The sequence below is a fragment of the Mustela erminea genome, chromosome 5 (genome assembly GCF_009829155.1).
Source record: "Mustela erminea isolate mMusErm1 chromosome 5, mMusErm1.Pri, whole genome shotgun sequence".
Lineage (NCBI taxonomy): Eukaryota > Metazoa > Chordata > Mammalia > Carnivora > Mustelidae > Mustela > Mustela erminea.
The window spans coordinates 112,569,133-112,586,892 of record NC_045618.1 but is presented as its reverse complement, the minus strand read 5'-3'; the positions used below and the strand labels follow the sequence as shown (position 1 = coordinate 112,586,892).

The 17,760-nt window shown below is 36.0% G+C and overlaps 1 protein-coding gene across 6 annotated transcripts in view; it reads right to left on the bottom strand.

Annotated features, from left to right (window-relative positions):
• FUT8 (fucosyltransferase 8) overlaps positions 1 to 17,760 on the bottom strand; it is a 303,528-nt gene that overhangs the window by 15,867 nt on the left and 269,901 nt on the right. For all 6 annotated transcript variants that reach the window (XM_032344518.1, XM_032344519.1, XM_032344516.1 and 3 more), the window contains 2 exons: positions 6,904 to 7,150; positions 2,314 to 2,490 (listed from right to left, as the gene is read on the bottom strand). In XM_032344518.1, coding sequence (XP_032200409.1) covers positions 2,314 to 2,490; positions 6,904 to 7,150 — 424 coding nt within the window. The remainder of the gene's footprint in view (positions 1 to 2,313; positions 2,491 to 6,903; positions 7,151 to 17,760) is intronic.

Genomic DNA, 17,760 nt, shown 5'->3' with positions numbered 1-17,760 from the left:
AGCTGACCACAAAAAGGAAATTCAAGTTGTACTATTCCCTGCTGCCAACTGTACTACAAGGGTTGCTTGCTGGGAAATACGCTGCACTATGGATCAAAGTTGTAAGGTGTGCATATCCCTTTATCTAAATATTTCCAAGTCCAGAAGCCTAGCTTAAGGAAATAATGTGGACAACTTTAGGAATACATCGTAGCATTATTTGTAAGAGTAAAAAACTGGAAATAACCAAACTGTACAATCTTAGGGGAAAGAGCAAGCAAGCAACTGCATATGCATCCAGGAGATAAACAGTCATTAAAAGGGATATTTATGATGATTATTTTTTTAGGGACCTGAGAAAATGGATCCATTATTGTATTAATAAGTAAAAAAGAATTCAAGTTATTATATACAATATGATCAACTACTAAAAGGGGTAACTATATAAATGACTAAAGGAAATATGTCAACATTTAAGTAATTGTTGCCACTGAGTAATAGGATCGTGGATGACATTTTTTCCTTGCCGGTATACTCACCAACTTCCATATCTTTTAATGAGCATGAATTACTTTGTTAATCAGAGAAATAAGAAAAACAGAAAAAGGTTGTGATGCTTCAAGAACAAGTAAAAGAAGAGATAAAATTAATATTTTAACATTTTTTGAACCAAACTACAAATTCAGTCTTGTGTTTTAAAGTGAAGGAGCTTGGTGAACTATTTCTACTTTGTTCCTAATTGGTCTGGATATGAAACTGGAAAAGTATCTGTGAGATTTTGTATTGTGCTTTGTGACCAAATGCTCATATAACCCTTAACTATAAGCATATAACTTGGCTTATAGTTGGCCGATGAATTCCATGGTCCTTTGTGTATATGTGTGTGCGAGAGAGTGAGAATGTGAGAAAGACTACCTGATAGAGGGAGCCTTAAAAACAACAACAACGTGCAATTTATATCAGGTTAATTTGGATTTTTAGGAGGGAGAAACAGGATTTAGATTACTATCCAGTGATTAGGATAAATACCCGCATTATAGTCCTCACTTTAAATTTGTTTTTCTTCCCAATTCCTATTTGTGACATAAAAAGTGGACCAAGAAATAAATTAATTAGTCAAATAGCTTAAGTGATTAACAGCTAATAAAATGTTTTCAAACTGATGGGATTGAAATAAACATAATTCAATAATTACCGGGCAGTTACTAGAGCTAGGTACTGTGTCTAAAGTGCTTATAATCCAGCGAGGGAGACAGAGGTAAGCAAGGGCTAAACACTAAGTCAGGGGAATGCACAGAGGAGGGATGCTTAGGGATTCAGGGACAATTTCTGTAGTAAATGGTGTCTGAGCCCAAATGAGACTATAGATTCTTCTCTTTCATTCCCTACTTTTCACACATTTAATACATACATCCTTTATTTACTAATAGTAAATAAAGGCCAATTCTAGGTTCACCCAGAGCCCGTGATAGATTCCCAATTAGGATCAGTGTACTTTATGTATTTTCCGAACACCCTACTTTAACTCTACAGCAGCACTACTTAGACTGCAGAGAAATTATCTGTTCTCCCACGAGATCAGGAATTCCTTGAGAGTGGAGTATCTTGCATTTCATGGAATCCCTAGTACCTGACACAGTGCCTGAAATGCAGGCATGCTCCATAAATGCTGGTTACTGTTCAGTACATACTAGCAGTGCTTATTCCTCCACTTGTAAGACTTATCTTCTGATTCTTTACTTTCCTTTAATATAATTTCCAAGTTCCAGAATTATTTATGAGATGCAGACTTGTATTTTACATATGTTTCAGTTGCCCATAATTGCTGATGAAGATAGTGAGAGCAAAAAGGTAAGCACCTGGTGTGTTTTATTTCTAGCAGTCCTAGATAGCTGGTTTGCGTGTGGATGAATGTTTTCGTCCTCCTAGAATTCCTGTGTTTGAGCTGTAACTCCCAATGTGACAGTAATTGGAAATGGGGCCTTTGGGAGATGATTAGGATTAAATAAGCATGAGTATGAGAATGGGGCCCTCCTCATGGAACTATTCCTTTACAGGAAGAGACACCAGAAAGCTTGCTCTCTCTCTTCCAAACACACAAAGAGGTCACAGCATGATGGCAGCTGCCTTCACACCAACAGACTTCAGATACCTTGCCGGCTCCTCAAATATGCTTCAATTATATTAACAGTCACACAAGTACACAGTTGCTTGAATAAAAAACTGCCAATAATCAGTAGTAATATTATAACAAGAATCACAAGTTATGGGAATTAAGGATACCTTCCAACCGAAAAGAATCCCAGTCTAGAATCACTAGCTCATCTAACTCACTTTGTTTTTGCCTCCTTTAATAAAGACGGGTCATCCGTGGCCAAATATACTCTTCTTTTATCCACTTGCATCCTTCGAGCAAGAAGCTGAAAATGCTCTTCAACGTGTACCATGTATTCCTCAATGGGATGGAAGGCTGCTTCTGTTCCCACTTTGTCTGTGCGTCTGACATGGACTCTGGGGGGTAAAGGAAAAGTCAGATTCTGCTGATAATGTTCTGATCCACTGGATGCTTTTAGGTATTCTACTTTATACCTTTATTTATGGTGACATCATAGACATTTTAAATTAATTTTTCTTTTATTTTGCCATTAGAAAAAATAAAATACTAAAAAATTCAAACAAATACATTCTAAATATATAGGCATGTTAACACAAGACAAGGAGAATTAGAAAATAAGCTTTTGAAGAATGCTTTCTTGTAAAGTAATTGGAGTATCCACAAATAATGGTAAAATAAATGGGAGATTCCAGAGCTACACTCCATATAGGGAGCAAAATACCAACCAGCCTTCCAGAAAAAAGTTGATGTAACTTTTTAAGATTTTTGACAACAGGGGCGCCTGGGTGGCTCAGTGGGTTAAGCCTCTGCCTTCAGCTCAGGTCATGATCCCAGGGTTCTGGGATCGAGCCCCGCATCAGGCTCTCTGCTCAGCAGGGAGCCTGCTTCCCCCTCTCTCTCTGCCTGTCTCTCTGCCTACTTGTGATCTCTGTCTGTAAATAAATAAAATAAATCTTAAATAAATAAATAAAATCTTAAAAGAAAAAGATTTTTGACAACAAATGATACAAAAATTCACAGTTGTTATTACAGAATATTAAATATATTTTTATAACATTTTGATGCCAACTTTTCTTTTCCTTCATGATACCCTGTATAGTTACTGTAATTGCCAGCTTGTAGGTTTGAAAGTTGTTTGAGGAAAACACAGACCTGCACGGCTTTTTCCTATAGCATGATCAAGGCAGGCAAACCTTTTAAAAATTCTTACTATTTTAAGTTCATGGAAATGTTCTAGCTTTCGTTGGATGCATTATGAATTTCCTTTTGCTGTTTTTCACTCTATCAAACACAAGCAGATACTGATCTCATCTGTCCTATTAAAAAAAAAAAAAGCTCTAAAACTGTAAAATTGGGGACAAAGATTTACATTGAATATGTGCTGACTTCCACAGTACTTCCTCCCATCTTACTGCTTTCAAAGTAATTGTAATGAAAATAATAATGGTCAGAGGTTATTTTCATAAATTAAAACTCTCCTTTAATTTGCCTTTCCTGCATCCTCCCTAGCAAATTACTAAACCACTATTCATACGTGGGAAAAAGAAAAAGGTAGATTTGTTTCCCCTTAGGTCACAGTATAGGAGCAAGCCTTAGGTCAAGCCGAGGGACAGCTTTTGATTATGAGTCTGGAGCGAGGGTCTATTTTCACTGCAGTTAACCTGGTGTCTCTGCAGGTATTCTTTCCTTTGCATTCCAGACGATAGTTCAGATGTAAATACCATTGTATGAACAGCTATCCTATCATCTTTTTCTTCCCACATCCTGCTTAATCACTGCTTCTCTTGTGAAACTGGAATTGCTCACTGTGATCCATAGAGATGAAGTGGGATAGAAAGAACAATTCCGCTGAATTTCAATGAGAAGCTTCATGAGAAGAAGCACTATTTGTTACTCATGATTTCACCATGTAATTTCTTCAGCTCTAACATTTAAAATAGGGGTCAGGGGTGCCTGAGTGGCTCAGGTCCTGATCCCAAGGTCCTGAGAGAGAGCCCCAGCTTGAGTCGGGCTCCCTCCCCTCCCTGTCCTTCTGCCCCGTCTAGTGCACACTCTCTCTCAAGTGAGTGAATAAATGACGTCTTTAAAAGTAAATAAAACGGGTATCAGTAACTTCTATCCATATGAAGACTAAGACAAAAGGGAAGATGTGGGGTAGGAGATACGAGAATGAAAATGAAAACAAAGAAGAGCTGTAATAACAGAGGACGAATCAAAGGAAGAGGAGCATTTGAGGTCGTGGCAGAGTACTCAATTCTCCAAATACTCCTGAAATTAGGCCCGAACGAAGAATTTCAGAGAGGAGCATAATGGATGGTCTTTATGGAAGAATCAGAATGTTAGGCCTGTGAAAGATATTAGGTCATTTTAGTTTAATATAAGTCTTTCATCAGACAGTTAAGGAAACTGATGGTTCTGAAGACATAAGTGAACAAAAAGACAACATAAGGCAAAGTGAAGCTGGTTTCTGTAACATACATTTCAACCTAATTGTCACGAAAGTAGAAGTTCTTTGTGTACCTGCCTTTCACTACAGTTGCCCCTTCAATAACATGGGTGTGAACTGTGTGGGCTCACTTACACACAGACTTTTTATAGTACAGTACTATAAATGTATTTTCTCTTATGATTTTCTAATAACACTTTCTTTTCTCTAGCTTACTTTATTATAAGAGTATAGTATATTAATAAACATAGCATAAAAATGTGCTAATTGACTTTTTATGTTATGGGTAAGGCTTCCAGCCAACAGCAGGCTATTTATTAGTAGTTAAGTTTTGGAGGCGTCAAAAATTATACATGGATTTTCAACTGCAGGGGGTGGAGGGGTCAGCTCCCTAACCCCGCATTGTTCAACAGTCATCTGTATTACATATGAAGCTCTTTCATGGCAGGGAATCTGATTTTATTTACTTCCAATAGCACCAAATACAATGAATAAATTAATGAATGTTGGCTTGACACAAAAATCTAATTGTTTAGTACTACATGAATAGAAACCTTAGATACCATCTAACTTAGTTTTTTTTCAGTTTTAAATGAGGAAAGAGTGGCACTCAAGGAAGACCCAGAATGATCAAGTATATTGGCCAAAGTCACAGAAATTTTTAGTGGTAGAAGTTAGATGGTACCCCCAGATTCTTGAATTCTAGTGTCCTTCTCTTTCATTACAGCACCCTACCTCAATGTACAAATAATTATCTGTGGTACTTCAATTTTCTATATTTGGCTAACTCTTAATATGATGAATGGTGCATGGACAATTAGGGTAGCTTTCTGGTATGGCAGAAAGCTTCTAGAAAAATTAAGATGGTCTATGTCCTGGTTTTGCCTTTATGAACTCTGGAACTTTGGGCAGAGATACGCTTTCCTTTAGCTTCCTTACCTGTAAAACGGTTACCTCTGCCCACTTCACAGGACTGTGTTATAGGATCAATGAGATAGTGCACTTGAAAGTATTTTGATAATTTAATTACTATACTGCTATCTTTCAAGATCCTGTTCAAACATTGAATCTATGAAGACTTTCCTGATCCAGATGGAAATACATTTCTTCTTCCCTAAGCACTCATGATACTTTTTATACTTCTCTCAGGTTATATATCACATTCTACCCATATAATGTTATCTCTGTATGTCTTTTTTCCGACTGACTGTAATAAGCTAGAAGAAGCCACTTAGAAAATTAATCTCAGTAAATGTTCTGCAAATAAGTGAATGAATCAATACATGTATTAATATTAATCAATAGCTGACTGTATTAAAAGCAATATAAGCTACAGAATGTCACAGCCTAGCTGACAAGTCTATTTCCAGGAATTACTTTAGCATCAATCTCTCTGAAAGGTAATAATATTTTACAGTACATTTTTTCTACTGAACTAAAATCTTTTTATCCTCCTTATCATATCATCACTTTTAAGGCAGGTATTACCTTCTCTATTTACAGATGGAAAAATCATAGCCCAGTACCATTAATAAGTTACTTGGTCCAGAATTAGGAAAAAGCCAGGCATACTGCCCAGGTCATTTAAGTCTCAGTCCAGTACTCTTCTCATTAGGCAAAGGAAATTTTGCCAAGGTATGAAATCTGGCACCAGGACTCAGGAAAATTCCTCTTTCCATAACTTTTTTATTTTTGTGTACAGAAGCACATTCTTATGAGCAAAGATGCTCTTTTTGGATTCTTCTTGGTCCTAGGATTTCCAGATACATGTCCCTGAACATAAGCATGAGACTGATTGCATATGTACATGATAACTCCCAAGTGGGCCAAGAGATAATTTTAAGTAATAATTTTAACATTATCTTACATTATAAATAGTCCTCTTATTCTCAAAAATAGCTTCCAAGACAGAAAAGAAAACAGAACATCAAAAAAATGCAAAATAATCACTAGTGGTAATTAATGAAGCCTAACAGAAAGTACAACAGAAAAGCTATAAATGTGACAGCTTCATCTCATGGCCTTGTTAGGATAAGACATGAGACTTGTGTAACATTCAAAATACTCTCAATAAAATAAAATTTTGCTAGCTTCCCTAGAAAAGACAGCTAATTTCAGAAATATGGGTTTAATATATTTGTTGAATGAATACATAAATAAGTGAACGAGGGTAACAAAGTATGATGTCTAAGTGAACAAAGGAAGAATGATCTCTTCATGACCTAGGGGGAACTCTGGAACATCTGTATTTGGGTGGGGCTCTGAAAATTAAACTACATATCATAAAGTTTACAATATAGTATAAAGTATACATATCTCTGCTACCACATATCACTTTATGAGGAATAAGTCAGATTCTTACCCAATAACTGGATGTTTGAAGCCAAGCTTCTTGGTAGCCTCTTCTATTTCCTTTTCTAGCCAAGGTTGTGGGCGGATCAAGTATTTGACGAACTGGGACACCCACCACACTGCAGGATCACCATGGACTCGTACGAGCCGATCTGCAAGGTCTTCTGGTACGGCCAGGGGTAAATACGGTGGACGAGGATGGAGACTGTCCACAATGGGGAGCTCAACCACCTGAACATTTTTGTCCTTGACTTCACCTGTGAGAATATCAAAACGTACCATCACCATACTGCTTTCCTCATACAACTACCATTTAAAAAGAGCTCACTCTGGATGCTTTCAACCTCACAGCCACTCTAAAGCAGTATTAAAATTCTCTCTTTCCAGAGGCAGTTATTCACTTGCCCAAGGTACTAGCACAGAAGTGACAGAGTTAAATTTCACATTTAGGCTGGTCTGCCTCTCAACTCCATGGTGTTTTTTCTTTTTTCCCTGTCATAACATAGCTGCCATATGAACACCTTATACCCCAGATAAGGACGCATCCAGCACTCAAACTATCTAATCAGAGAATAGCCATACAGCTGGTGAACACAGCCAGCGAGGCAAAGTTCTGTTTTTTTTTTTAATTGTTTTTGAACTAGACAATAAAGTGTTCTCAAAACTTCCAGATTGTCATTACAGCAAATGGCTCTTGCATTACTTTCATGATATAGGATAAAGATTCTAGAGATACTTAAAGATTATAATTATAAATCAAGCACTTATATCTTTTAAAGAAAAGAAAAAGGTAATTCTGGTCTTTTTTTTTTGGCCCAATTGTCTTTATATTTTCAATTATGATAACAATATAATCTATGTTGATTGTTTACCTAGATATTAATTTAAAGTTAGAACAGAGACTAGATGCTAATTTTTGAAGATGAGTAGTTTCAGAATCCAATTTCTACATATCACTACTATTATTGCCATTCTATCAATTTTATAATGCAATGAGATGAACATCCCAAAATGGGATAAGCCAGTGACTTTAGAGTTGAGTTCACATATTGAAGACCACATAGTAATAACTAGAAGACACAAAGACATCAGGCAGAGAAATTTCACAAATATAAAATGTACTGAATTAACACTTCAATAACAGAAAATATTAACCTGAACATATAAAATAACTCCACTTAAGATGTTATCCTCAGAATCACAGTTAATCACTGGACCATTAAAAAAAGAATGCATTTATAGAGAATAAACCTAGAATATGTTTAAAATGTATTCACTAGAACACAGTCCTCAGATTCTGGGTTTTTTTTTTGCACATATGCAAAATGTTTAAAGGTAAATTATATGGCCTAGGAAAGTAATCACTTAAACCAAATGCATGATTATTAGAAAACTAGTTGGTCTAACTAAAAAATTTAAAAATGTCTGGTTAATATTCTCTCTCTGATATGTAAGATTCATTTCAGGATTCTTAGAACAAAGCCCTTGAAACATGACATTTGCTGCACGAATAAATGGCAATAAAAGAAATTTACCACCAGTATTGCAATTCATCTAGGGTGTCAGTTAAGAAAGAAATGGGCACACACACAAAAAAGGGGGGGTCGGGGTGGGCACCTTATCAGATAAGAAGCTGTAATTAAGGGGAGGGGCACCTGGGTGGTTCAGTGGGTTAAGCCATTGACTTCAGCTCAGGTCCACGATCTCAGCCCCTGCATGGGGCTCTCTGCTCAGCAGGGAGCCTCTTTCCCCCCCAACCCCCACCATTCTCTCTGTCTGCCTCTCTACCTACTTGTGATCTCTGTCAAATAAATAAATAAAATCTTGGAAAAAAAAAAAAAGAATGTATGGGGAAAGAGTGAACTACATTTTAAGTTAAGCTCTAATAATTTCCCTAAGACAAGGGAAATTGGGGTGCTTTCTCTGATATCAGGACATGATAAGAGATGTAGTACATAAATGAGAGGGGAAAAAAAAGGAAGAATGGAAAAATCTAGCCTTTCCTATATGATCATAAACAAGAGCAAAATTAATAGAGCTACCTTCCTTTTGTGATTTCTTCCTAACAAGATTATTCTAAATGCGCTGTGTAACTAGCTCCATCTTTCACTTATATAGAAGTATTACCCTGTCTGATTGCCCCAAGGCCTCAGCTTTCTTACAGCTAGTCCTACCGATAGCTTTCAGATATAAATGAAAACTATGCTTATACCTTCAGGACAGAGAATTCAGTTTATTTTTGTTGATTCTTTGTTCATTCATTCATTCATTCATTCAGTTGTTCAAATATTTATTGAACACTGCTATATTCCAAACACTGTATGAGGCAGAGTATACAATGACAACACAGCTCTTACTTTCCAAGATTTCTAGTTCAAAATCCTCTCCCAGAACTGACTGCTTTCAGTAAGAGAAAAATAAACAAAACAAAATACTGTCACCAAAACCCACACTATTAAAACGATATCAATACTCAACTGCCTAGTACAATATTACAGATTTATCATTTTCATATCAATACCATTTTCATTCATATAAAAAATAAAAGTTTAGCTCCCTCAATAATGATATATTTCAAAATAAATGAAAATAACACAGTACATGTTATGTTAGAAGTTTCCTTTTTTAACTTGGTTTACCACCTAACATTTTTTATTCTACTGGTATACATATCCAAAAGAACTTAAATCTGGAACAGATCCTAGAGATAATTTTGTTCAGTGTTTTCTAAACTTCAGTCATTTATATATGAACTTTATAATTTTCACCATATCTATGCATTGTCTGTACTGTTTAATGTTTTAAAAATTCATTTTAAAACCTCCATGGTTTTATTTTATAGATGCCAACTTCACTGAAAACAAAACCATAGTATTAAATTCTATATAGATACTATTCCCTATGGAGGGCTCTGAGCCCAAGCCAGATTTCTGTTTAAAAAGGAGATTATCAGCGACATTAAAGGGGTATAATTGCTTTTTCCCTTATATCGCCTAAGAGTTTGAAACCAAATGAAAGACAGAGAAGAATAAAATAGCAATTAAAATACCAGCTTGATTACTAATAAGGATAAACTACAGAATGTGGTTCTTTGTTTTGGATTTTTGGGCTTTTGGGTTTCCTAATAGTTTCCCCCCAGCCTTATGTAGAGTCTGTCAACCATAGCCTCTTACCCAGGGGAGGAGGAGGAACATGCCTTCTGAGAGGGGGCTGTACCACGAGAGAAGCCAGAAATGGCTGTGCCTCACATGTTTGGTTCCTTTTCCTAAACTTACTAGTTGTACACTACTTTCCTTCCAAGTGGAAGGGAAATGAAGTAAACAAAAGAAGCAACTTCAGTACTTTCCCCTTGAAGTAACAGAATTCTTTTTTCTTCTATCGAAACTCTTGAGGAATGGAAGATTCCCAGTACTTGTTCCTACCCATCTCTACCCCTAAACAATTATCCAGTGTTAAAGAACTATTAAAGATATCTTGATACCAAATTGAGAATTTTTCTGACATAATTAGAAAGACTGAAAAAGCAACTTTCTCAACTATGTGATTCAATGTTTATTTTAATCTTTTATCAGGAAATTATCTGAAATGCCTTTTAACCTCCAGTAATCTGTGGTAGGTTCATAGTTTGGGAAATACATTTTTACTTAAACTCCTTCATTTTACAGAGGAAATAAGCTAGAGAGGATAAGTGAATTTCTCAAAGGTAATAAAGCTAACAAAAAGGCCAGGATTAACCTCTAGTGTTTACTACATTACTTACATTACATTCTGCTTTCTGGAACCTATATATATATTTCAAAGCACTTAAGTATGTCCCCTTTTGATCAATCAAATAAGACTTTATTTAGTGTTGGGGGGAAAAAAAAGCAGCACTGCATTAACCTCCTGACATACAAAAGTCAGCACTATGCATTTGGAAAGAATCACAGCAAACTAGCCTAGGTATTAGATAATTGACTGCCTAGTTCAACTTGAACTGATATGGTCATTATTCATTATTTCAGAGACTCATTTTCAAGACTACCTCTTCTTGTTGCTAATTCTGTTTTATAAGGTCATTCTCTTTGCTAAAGGCAGGGAAGACTCCATAGGCTTGTTAGTATACTTAGAGCCCTCTGCCAGTAGTAGATTGCTCTTTGACAGGGAACATCTCCACAGCTGCAGGCAAGTATCTCCAGAGAAGCCCTCTTCCCTGCTGCTCAATTCATAGCAACCCTATTTTTAAAAGCATTACTCTGTTATCATTCCATGTACCATAAGACAGAGACACTAGCCCTGGAATTAGCCAATTAGAATTATAAATCATTAGTAGATTTAATAGAACGATCTTAACATCTACCATGAACGAACAGATTCTGCTATGGTGAAAAATGTTTCAAAGATTTGGGGTTCTAGTCCATGAGATTTCTTCTCCATTTACTGTTTTCTTTTCTCAGTTGCTACTCAGTGACTGTATCACTCTGACTTGTGAGAGAAACAGAACTTAGAGGAGAAAATCCTCTGAAGACAGAATTCATACAGCCAGGCTGGTCAAAATAAAGAGGTTTGGAATAGGGTTGCCAGATGGGAAAAATCTCCAATAAGACATCACTACCTCGAACTTAAATTTCACTTGGGAGGAGGAGGGGATTATAAGCAACACTTTGGCAATTCTGAACCAAAAAGCAATCTGCTTTCTGGTCTCAAGACTCCTAAGGCAATTTCCTTCAATGCCCACATATGTCCAGACTTTCCTCAAATAGGTACAGATGGGTAGAATGAGGTTTTAATTCCCTTTCTAGGGGTTGCCTTGAATGGCTATAGCTGGTAAATGCCATCATACCCAAGAGCCTTTCCAAAGACTGTGTCCACTGCTGAGGCTGGGCCAGGGGAGAGACATCAAACAAGTACTGTAAAGCAAATGCCTATTCGTACAGTACCTTCACTACAGTGCATAGTGATTATGAGTATGGGCTTTGGAATGACAAAAATTCATGTTCAAATTCTCACTTAACAATTGTGTGACTTTGGGTAAGCTACATTTAACTTCACCCCTATTTCTTCCTCTGGAAAACGGCATTGATAATAGTACCTTATTCATCTGTAAAATGGGATTAATTATAGTATCTTATTCATCGAGTTATTTTAAGGATGAGCTATTACATGGAGAAAGCTGACCACAATGCCTGACACATAGTAATTCTCAGAAAATGTTACTTCTTTACCCTGGGATCAATTCTGCTGAACAATTCTCAAGAACCTAGCTAGAGTTTGGTCAAGGAAGAGATTATGTGCCAAAATATCATATTCTTTGAAAAGTAATCAAAGTTCCCAATTTCAGTGAGCCAAAGATATACTCCCAAATATACTAGGTATAAGGAGATAGAAGATGTACACCCAAAGTAAATCTTATCACACTGTTTATCATAGGCAATAGAGCAATGAGCAGCTTTTATCTTTTCAAAATATTCAACAAATGTTCAAACTGAAGAGTAGGGACTCTGGCTCTCTGGAAGTTCTGATATCTTATTATCACTAAACTGACTTGACCAAAATTCTGTCCTACACTGAAAGCACAGAATGACAGTAAATTGTCTAAACTAGTAATATGTATCACAGCAGAGAATTTGTATGCTTAAATTATATCTACAAAGACTTTCTGGACTTCTTGGATTTATATTCTTCAACACTTTGTGGCCAAATATGACTGCTTAAATTCTTACTTAACTCTCTGAGACTTGTTATGGGAGGTACGAGTAAAAGGAGATCAAGGCTGAAAGCTAACTAGCTGTGGTGAGACCTCTAGAGGCACGGGGGAATTTTCTTGATTTTACTTGGGACAGAGTAAGATGGACATTAAAAAAAAAAAAAAAATCACATAAATATGAGGTATATTCTTCGGGATTTTTAACAATGATGACCTTAATAGTTATATCTTCATTTAATGACTGAGCTCTGTTCTCATTTATAATATGGAGGAAAGATACACTATTAAAAAGTGAACAGCTGGGCTACTTTCTTTTTGTTGTTTCAACCACTGCGGCTGATAGAGATTTCTTCTTGAACTTGAATGAGCAACTGTCGCCTGCCATATGAATTCCATCACTGCTCTACTTATGCAACAACTCAAAAGACTGTTATTACTGCCAGTTTGAAGCCTTCAACCAATTGAGTAAAAGTTCTAAATTCAATCATATGAAACAAAGTGCAGTGTTAGCAACATTCTTAAGAATTAGCATATCACACTATGGGAATGACTGTACAGCATTCTTATGAGGTATTTTCTGCTTTTACTAGTACAGAAATGCCTTGCAAAGGCAACGAGGCTCATGGTTCACCGACCTCAATGTTATTCTGACAGACTGGATATGGGACTAAAAGAATGGCTAATGGAAAATATGTAATATCTTAGTGAGTTATGCAGTTCAGGATAAGGCAGGCAGGATAGTGTCAAAAGAAAAAAGACCAAAGAGATTTTTTGCTTCATGCCATTGAACAGAAGGCTCCCTGCAGTCATTCCGCATGTTTCTGAAACAAATTTAGTCATTTAACTTTTATATACATATATGTTACTTTGCCAAGATTCCAGACAGTCCACAGACAGCTTGCTCATAAATGGGACAGTGCCAATAGTTTCTCTGATGAGTCACACTGCATTGGCCCTATAACTCCATGTAGAGATTTGGAAGAGTGTTCTGGTTTTTTGTTTTTTATTTAAATAATTTAGTACTTTTTTTTAACTTAGAAACTCCTTCTAATCCAAGGGATCCCAAAGAATTTTAGAACAGCTTTTCTCTTGGGGAAGAAAACAAGAAAACAAAGGAACGGAAAACAGAAATAAAGATAAGGGTTAATTTCATCAAATTATTAAAGAGCCAAATCCCAAACTCTCTTTCCCCCATTCTCATTAAAAAAAAAAAAAAAAAAAATCACAATTCCACTTTCATATTCCTCTTACACCTTCACTCCAAGTCACTCTCCTTGAAAGATAAAGGCAGGAGGAACGACCTTCATAATAATAGTATTTTATCCCTTGAGGATTCCTCAAAGAGATGACTGAGTAGAGTCTATTGTTGGCCCACGGGATCTCACAGGATAGCTGTCAGTTGGCATGCTGTGTTCCCTTTTGCTTTGGGGGAATTCTATAGCAGCCTTTGTAATTAACACTTAGTTGGAGTTAAGAATGCAAAGTTTCATGCTGGATTTACAGTTCCTTGTGATTTTTTCTGCTAAATTAGCATTCAAATGTAAAATCAGGAAGGCCTAATTTGAGTTTCCTGATAATAGGGTATAGGTCAATCCTAATCCCCTAAAACGTAAGAATTACAACTAGAAATTCTGGCTATTCCCTGAGGGAAGAAAATGAAAATATAGTCATGTTGGAAGAAGAAAATCCTAACAAAACAGTTAAGATTCTTGTGAGATATTAGGAGAAAGACAACAAAATTGAGTGTAGTATTACCATGCTAAAGCACTCTACAAATTGCTAATCAAACAAACATCTTGTCTACTAAACCATTTCTAAAATAGCCCCTGTCAGCAACTTTAATTAAAGGCTAACATTTATTGAGCACCAACTACATGCCAGGTAATACACTAAATCTTTTCCATATATTATCCCAAATAATCCACAAAGTCTTATGAAGTGAGTACTCTGTTATCCTCAATTTATAGATGAATTTAAGTAACTTGCTCAAGGTCACCCAGGTAGCAGTCAGACATTCTGATTCCACAATTTGAAGTTTTATACCACCTTACTCCATTACCTTAAAGTTCCACAGAAAGCAAAAGTGACTCTACATGGAATTTTTTTAAAAAGGAGGGAGGGGTGGGGCTCCAGGTATGAGTAAGGTAACAACCAATAGGTAAGGTCCAGATCTCTTTCTACAGCAGGCACTAGATCAAGGAATTTAATATTAAGGACAAGCTTCAAACACCGATCACATGTACACATATGAAGCAGCTAGATCATGGCTAAACAAAACAACTCAATTCATTGTCATTTTGGGTTCATAATGAGATCCCTGAAGAAACAAAAATACCTAAAGACACATTATCTCAAATTTAAATTATTTTTATGAAATAATTAGGGTGTTTTTAAGTCAACTTAAAGCTCATTGTTAAGGATTATTAATACTTTACAATTTGATTGTAAAGAGAATATGAATTAGTCAATCTTTGACAGTCTTATTTCCTAATAATTATACAATAGCCCTTTCATGAAAGAGAAACAGCCTACTTCAGAACAAAGAATCTAAAAAAGCAGTTATCATAAAGAGATTTATTAAATAGGTAAAACACTCTTAACATCTATTTACATACTTATTTTCAACTATTAAACATTAAAGCAAAGATATTTTGCAGTCTAAAATATGTCTGTTTTTAAAAAATATTTCGGGAAAAGAGGAATCCTCTTGCACTGTTGGTGGGAATACAAGTTGGCACAGCCACTTTCGAAAACAGTGTGGAGATTCCTTAAGAAATTAAAAATAGAGCTTCCCTATGACGCTGCAATTGCACTACTGGGCATTTACCCCAAAGATACAGATGTAGTGAAAAGAAGGGTCATCTGAACCCCAATGTTCATAGCAGCAATGGCCACAATATCCAAACTGTGGAAAGAGCCAAGATGCCCTTCAACAGTTGAGTGGATAAAGAAGATATGGTCCATATATACAGTGGAATGTTATGCCTCCATCAGAAAGGATGAAAACCCAACTCTTGTAGCAACATGGACGGGACTGGAAGAGATTATGCTGAGTGAAATAAGTCAAGCAGAGAATCAATTATCATATGGTTTCACTTACTTGTGGAGCATAAAGAATAACAAAGGGGACATAGGGAGATGGAGAAGAGAAGTGAGTTGGGGGAAATTGGAGTGGGAGACAAACCACGGAAGACTGTGGACTCTGAGAAACAAACTGAGGGTTTTGGAGGGGAGAAGTGTGGGGGGTTAGGTGAGCCTGAGGGTTAGGTGGGTATTATGGAGGGCATGTATTGCATGGCCCACTGGGTATGGTGCATAACAATGAGTGCTGGAACACTGAAGAAAAATAAAATAAATAAAATGTAAAAAAATTCCTCCTTTAATTTCTTAAATGGTATATTGATAGATAAATAAAAATGAGCAAATTTCAATTTGCTCCTGAAGACCTTATAAATTGAAGTACCTACATCTGAGGATATCACCCAAAATTCAGGATATAACAGATGCTATCCAAAATGAGTCACAAAGTAAGTACAAATATTTTTTTATTTTCAGAAACAAATTTCAGCCTTGATTATTAAAATAATTAACTTTATTCATATCAGTGGAATTTCTAAAAGATTAAAAAAGACCAGAGAAAGGACTTTTAGAGGTGATACAAGGTAATTTTTGAATTAATTCAATAGATCATTTGGTTGAACATAAATGAATGGGGACAATCACAACCGTGTTTATGTACTAATAAACCCGCGCAGTTAAACTACTAGATCTCAAGAACAAAGAGAAATAATATTTAGAGGGATAGAGTTCTTCCAAGTAACAACAGGATGATTCTTATCTATCTGAAAAGAGAACTGAGCGCTCTCTGTTCAAAGTTAGATGTTGAACAAGGTGTTCAAGAACGTGTTCACCAAATCTTAGAATTACGGATCTTTCATTGGTATCTGAAAAAAGTAGTTTAAGAATAAATAAAATAAAGTCTAATTTCAGACAATAGGTAGAATTCTTACAGAACTCTCTACCCCAAGAGAAGGTAACTTAAACCAGAAATGATGTTTGAGGTAAAATATGAATGTTCATACCATGACACCATGGGTGACAACGATATTTCCTATAAAATGTCATTGAGGACTGCTGTTAAATCAGAGTACTTAACTGGATTAATCAGTGCTATGACACTAGATGCCCTTCTTTTTAAATTTTTTTGTTTTTTCAAGATTTTATTTATGTATTTTTAACACAGAGAGAGGAACAGCAGGAGAGGGAACACAAGCAGGGGAGCGGAAGAGGGAGAAGCAGGCTTTCTGCTGAGCAGGGAGCCAGATGCGGGGCTCAATCCTAGGATCCTGGGATCATGATAAAAACTGAGCCACCCAGGCGCCTCCCAACAAATGCCCTTCTTAGGCTTCAGTGCAGAGGAAATTACATATATCAGATAAGAAGACTATGTTACATTTTGGCTCTAAAGCATGCTTTTTCTTTGTATACCAAAAAACCATTATTTCTTTTCCTTGTAGTATGGAGATAAGAGGTAGATATACCACAGAAACAGAAAAGGATGAGAGGAAGAAGAATAGAATATTACTTATGCCTAGTGATAATGATTGTTTGGTTAGTGTAGAATATAAAATTCATAATATAAAGGATATTGGAGTTCTGAAGCTTGTACTACATAGTTGTTTTGTTAGAACAAATCTCCTACAAGACCATTTCCTCTTACCAAAATCAAACAACGAAAAAATTCTTACTGAGAAATATTTTAGCCAAAGATCACTGATTGCAAAGAATAGAAACCCAGTCAAATTAGCTCAAGTAAAAATAAAATTGCCAAAAGAATACAAGGGATTTTGCCAAGAAAAAAAAGCAGAAAGTACAACTGTATCTCAGGAGGTAGGAAACCTGCAATTCATACCATGTCTTTGTGGTCATGTGGTCTGAGTCAGCCATACCCTCCTTTCTGCTGTCTGATTCCACTCTTGCTCAGGGCCCGTCTTGTAGACATCAGCTTCAGTCTACAGAATTTAACAACTTAGTCTCACCCTTAGATAAAATAGAGTCTCTGTCTTGTAAAATACTAACATTTACTGAGACCATGTATTGGGTACTGTACATAATGCTTACAAACATTTTATCTTTTAATTAACAAAATGATACCATAGGGCAAGTATACTTATAGATGAT